The 5,694-nt window shown below is 38.5% G+C and overlaps 1 protein-coding gene across 1 annotated transcript; it reads left to right on the forward strand.

Moving 5' to 3' along the window:
* Positions 1-897: 897 nt before the first annotated feature.
* Positions 898-5,367, forward strand: LOC146629648 (uncharacterized). Its single transcript, XM_085357144.1, has 4 exons — positions 898-944; positions 2,377-2,530; positions 2,854-2,921; positions 3,911-5,367. Exons 2-4 carry the CDS (start codon positions 2,469-2,471, stop codon positions 5,365-5,367), a joined length of 1,587 nt encoding a protein of 528 aa, XP_085213270.1. The 5' UTR covers positions 898-944; positions 2,377-2,468.
* Positions 5,368-5,694: the final 327 nt, after the last annotated feature.

Genomic DNA, 5,694 nt, shown 5'->3' on the forward strand with positions numbered 1-5,694 from the left:
CACACAGAGCATCTTTACTTCCTGTCAGCTGATGAACCGGAGACCATGGAGACCAAGTACAGCAACGTGTCCCTGGCATCATTCATTAATCCTCCTCAGCAGCTGATTCTTCTTTGTAGTATATAAGGATGTCAAGAGATTTATTCTAAAGACACTTCTTCAGCTGAGAGTCAGAGAGTAGAAACACACACGCTGCAGTTTTTACTTGCAAGAGCGGTCACAGAGCTCTCACACCAGAGTGGGGGCCCTTTTGTTTTAAAATATTAATTCATGAGCTGCAGCTCGTTTGCTTAACTGACAGTCGTAGCTCTCAATTCTGCTGGTCGTTCAGTCAAACTACTTACGAGATCTATACAGAACTATAACACTACAAAGAGTGTGTGAGCATCACTGTCATGCTGCGTTCTGTTTAAACCTGCTGATGGCAGCTTAAAAGTAACATTTAAACTCTTTTTTTCAGACTCATTGTGGTTCACCCAGAACATTACAATGGTGTTTTGCAGAGTGTACACTAATATTGACTCACCCCAGCTCTAAAGTAGACCTTATGAAGGCAATATAACACTTTTCAGTTTGCCCACAAAGCACTTAAGAACGTCCAGAGTGTTCCTGCAATGACGACAGTGATTTCAGAGAAACAAAACTGAAAGTCAGAGTGTTGTACATTAAGGTTTCCTGGTTTGAGTGCTGAGAGCTTAAAAACATGTAATGTCTGTTTTTTTTTTTACTGAAATGAAGTCCTACATAGTAGATACGCCTTCAGTGGTTAGCAGAAGTGATCACATAACACACACAGCGCTGTTTAGAAAGCTGTGAGAGTTGTGAAAAAACCAGGAAGGAGGGGAGGAGTTAGGCTGACCACATGATCAGGAATCCTCATAAATTCTGTCCGACCTCCCAAAACTGCCCTTTTTGATCAGCGCATCAGCTCTGCTACCTCGAAGGTAAGTTTCTTTGTTTATTTGAATCTTTTCTTTGAATTATAATCCAGTCACAAGAAGGAATAATCTGACTTATTCCTTCTTGTGACTATAATTACTAGAGAAATGTCACAAGGGTTAAAGATACAAATAAGAGTTTGTGGGGCAGCTCAGACAGTCGGATGAAAAAAAAAAACCGTGGCTGAATCAGCACAAAACACTCAGGGTTAAAGCTATTAGACAAAAAGAAGCCAAACTATTAATGTAAATGTGTTAGTTTTTCATACATCTATAAATCTCTCTATATGTCTATATGAATACAGAGCTCTGTCCCTCTGTCACGATCTCTTGGTGAGTGCAGATCGTGTGAGGTTTGTACGAGGACCCAAACATAGACCGCAGGAGACAAGGTAGTGGTTAACTAAGGGCGAGCTGTTTATTTAGGCAGATTTTCAAAATGTGAACTCAGACAGGAAAAATCCAAAATAACAAAAAACTAAACCGAGAAACACCTAAACTGTGAGAACTAAATAAGTAAACACAAAAGTTGGAACACTAGAAAAATCTTGGAGGCAACACGGAAACACGAGGAGGGATTCACTGGAAGAAACACAGACAACTCCCGGGAGGAACACAACACACCGACGAAGACCAAGGCAAAACTGACACAATAAATACACACAAGAGGGTGATCGGGGAAGTGGAAACACATGGGGGGAACAGCTGGGACAAATTAAAGGTGACGAGACAGAGCGACGCAAAGCAGAACACATTGAACATGGGACGCAAGACTGTCAAAATAAAACAGGAAACACACAGGCTTGACACAGCGGCCGGCATGAACAGGGAGGGAAAAGATGAAACACGAGGAGAGGAGCAGGGCAAGACAGGTGAGACTAAACACGGTGACACGACTAAGACACAGAGCGGGCAAAAAGAGATGAAAACATGGAGACACAAGACACACGGAGGGGCGAGAGACAAATGCAAACACACGGGGAGGAGACAAACACACAAGAGAAACCTCAGGGAATAAATCATAATAAAGGAAAAACCAAAAAACTCGATACAAATATGATACAAAGAGCAACATGCAATAAGCTCAGGATGCTCCTGACACCCTCTCTCATATAGATGTACGGACTACTCAGTATTTGGGTAAAACTACATTACATTTTGAATATGAATGGCACAACATGACTGCGTCATTTATATTCCCAACAAGTCATCTCACGGCATTCAGTTTCTTTTGTGTAAGACCTTAAGAGGAACAGAAAGTTGAGTCAGGAAACTTCTGTAAAACTGCAGGGCGGTAACCTGCTTGGACATGCAGACAACAGTGAATGATGCAAAACAACGAGGTGTGTCTGTCATGATATGGGGCTAGCAGCTTTCAGCGTCATTCAAAGTGCTGTAAGACTGTAATATTGTAACACGTAATATTGTTTTTTCTCAGGTTGAAGTCATCACATCTTATCAGCATCCACTGAATGCACAGTCAATCAACCGTGTATCTCAGTGTATACCATCTATACCAACACCAAGTTAATGAAACTGATGTTGCTTGACCTCAAAGTCAATTCAGCATGTACCCTTGGGATCCACAAAAGGCAAGAATCTTATAACAGTTTGGATATTAACTATAACTGTTTCTAAATAGTATGCAGTTAGGATCATAGGTATTGGGAGAGTTTTGTAATATTTCCTCTGTATACCACCACAGTGAATTAAAGCAATCAAGATGTGGTTGAAGTTCAGACATTTAGCTTTAATTTAAGGTGTTTAACAGAAGTATTGCATAACCTGAATTGCAGTCATTTTTTACACTTTGTTATAAAATTACAAAGTTTTTTCTTACTTTTTGATCTGTTTTCATAGACTGCATTTCCTCAAATCAAGTTGAAAATAATCTCAAATCTTTGTCTTTTTTCAGGCCGAAAAGGCAAATGAGAAAGATGAGAAAGCTGGCACGTTACAGCTGCGAGGCTGTTCGCACCAAAGGTGGGTTGGAAGTGAAAAATCTAATGTAGTGTACTATTTTAAAAAACAACCGTAAAGTCAAAGTTTTTCTGGGTGTTTGGGTGTTCTAGTGGAACGTATTATTACATGATTTACATGTTACATGCAGCCCTAGTTTTATATATAATATATATCACAGGTTCTGGTTAACAAACTGCTTCTGAATGTCACGTAGAAAGAGACAGGCGACTCAGTCGCAGACTCGGTTTGGCAGTTCAGTTCGTTTACAGTGAGTGAGCAAATGTGCCAGGGAGTTAGTGGTCCAAGGGGGTCCAACCTGTCCAATATTTACAGTGCTCTCAACCACACCACTGGTGGGGTCCAAAACCTGTGCACAGAGATACTGGGAGGTCAGGCAAAGCACAACGAGGGACGATGTCACACAAACACAGAGAAACGATAGTCAGGGTTGCAGTTCAACGATCCAGCGAAGACAGGATTCAACCTCAGCTTAATAGTGGTCTTATCAGCCAGGTGGTCAGGAACAGGTGGAGCCTCACAGGTGCGCACAATCAAAGGCGGGATGAGAGACGAGCCCAAGGACCCGGGGCAAAACACCAGACACAGAGAGCAGAGAAACCGAACCCCTGACACTGAAAGTGTCTCTGTGGGACCAGAATCATTTTGTTTTTACATTTTGAAGTTGTGAGCAACATTTAATTACATAGAGAGACAAATTATTTTGAAAATTAAGCCAAATCTTATTTTGAATTTGACTCCAGCAAATTGTGTCTGCACTCAAGCAACTTGTTTTTTTCTTGTCCAATGAGAAGCTTTGTTTTGTAATAGTACAAACATAGTAAAAATAGATTTTGTTTTTCAGTTTAATATCATTGGATTGTGTTTTTATTTACTGTGAGATGCCAAACAGAATATCTTATTTGTAATTTGGACCAGCCACGTTTTTTAAATAACACGACTTTAACAGCTGTAAATTCACAAATTGTGCCTTTTTTCCTCTCTTTCTTTAGTGAAAAGAAGAGCACACTGGCTCCAGAAAATAAAATCGAGCTTGAAACACAAAGAATATGACTTAAATAAACCAAAAGAAAGCAGGATGTTTAATAGCAAAAAAACAAAGATATTATCGTGTAAATGCCAATTTAACATCAGAAAGATTATCTTCTTTAAAAATCGCTATAATAAACAAACGGCTTCTTTTGTTTCCAAAACCAAAGGCGATCACTCGACCAAAAGGAAAGACTCATTCCCAGATCAGTATATAACTATCAAGAAACCAAAAAGATCTCATGCACACCCAGACTCCGTGAATCCTCTTACTTCAAACATTCTCAACATATCCGGTCATCAGATCATTTTTTTACCTAAATTTGAAACCTGTAATGATTATTCGGAGATACTGACAAAACTTCAAATGCCACACTTAAACGGTTTACCAAATTTGAAACGCAATGAACTCAGTTCTTGCCGTTTGGAATTCGAGCAAAACATTGAACTGTTTAAGAAAAACTGTGATTTGATTCGAGGATTTAAAAAGAAAAAGAAAGAGGACTGTTATCATCAAATCAAAGAAATGCAGAGAGAGGCAGACAAAATTCCAAGTGTCGATGCAAATAAATTTTTTGATTCCCTCAAAGATTATCTGCAGATGCATGAACGTAAACAATATGCATTGGCCATTTTTTTCATGAAACGCAGTAAGACCGTCTTTGTTTCACCGGAATTTGAGGTAGATTATGAAAATGACACACATACTGAGCCACTTTTATGTCAAGAGGTTGAAATTATTTTGCAACAGCTTGGAACCTTTGTGGAGAGCATTCTGGTTTATACGCTCAATAGTCCTTGCCTGAACTGTATGTCTGTACTCAGTAAAGAAGCGTATTCTTGGCACAGAGAATATGGAATTTCAACAACTGTAGGATTCACACAATTTTGGGGATTGAGTGGTCAAGACTTTTTTCAAAATATTACCTGCTCATATACCAACATGTTGGATCCAAAGAGCGTTTTTCATGAAAGTACTGACAAATGCAAGAGCAATCCCTTCAAATTGAAGTCTTTCACGGTCAACAGTAAAATCTTCCAAAATATCAGGAAACTTATTAAAAAAGAAGAAAAACACAGCTGCCGTAAGAAAATTGAATTTTACGTGTCTGTGCTGAAAACACTGGCAAAAATTTCCTTTTGTTCACGTGAAACACATTTACAATGTGGTGAAAACACAATTTATTCTTTCGTATTTCCCCAAAAGATCCAAAATGAATGTAGACACAGTCTTTTAGACGATTGGTCAGCACTTGTGAATGACTGTGCCAAATCAAATGTTATAAAACAAATAACCAAGGATTTTAATGTTGCGGTAGTTGAAGTTATTTACCAAAATCTGAAGTCCTCTTGTGGGAACAATAGTCCTTTAAAGCTTTGCCATATTCCTCTGAATCATTTAGATTGGGAGGCATATTAAGCATGAATATTAAAAAAAAAAAAAAAAAAAAAAAAAAAGAATTTTATTACATAATATAATAGGTTGGAATGGATTATAAATTAAAATTAACTTAATTCATTCAAAGTGAATGAAAAAGTAAATACTTAAAAAAAAATTTTTTTAAATTATATATCATAAGATATATAATTTAATAGATATTTATATACGTCCAGAGTAACAGCCGTAGACTGCAGTTTGCCGCCTGTCAGGTAGTCAGTAATCCAGGGGAGCTGAACTCTGAGAGCAAACAGCCTGGTGACTGTAGCGTGCCGAGGGGCTCACGTGGATCTGTGGCTGAATCTGGAG

The sequence above is a fragment of the Diplotaxodon limnothrissa genome, linkage group LG7 (genome assembly GCF_057381915.1).
Source record: "Diplotaxodon limnothrissa isolate DT_005_m linkage group LG7, D_limnothrissa_male_GT1.1, whole genome shotgun sequence".
NCBI classification, from domain to species: Eukaryota; Metazoa; Chordata; class Actinopteri; order Cichliformes; family Cichlidae; genus Diplotaxodon; species Diplotaxodon limnothrissa.

Excerpts from the sequence above, each read along its gene's own strand:
- LOC146629648 (XM_085357144.1), top strand. The coding sequence starts at position 2,469 with ATGAAACTGATGTTGCTTGACCTCAAAGTCAATTCAGCATGTACCCTT. Across the intron at positions 2,531-2,853 it reads ACCCTTGGGATCCACAAAAG|GCCGAAAAGGCAAATGAGAA; the intron begins GCAAGAATCTTA and ends GTCTTTTTTCAG. Across the intron at positions 2,922-3,910 it reads CGAGGCTGTTCGCACCAAAG|TGAAAAGAAGAGCACACTGG; the intron begins GTGGGTTGGAAG and ends CTCTTTCTTTAG.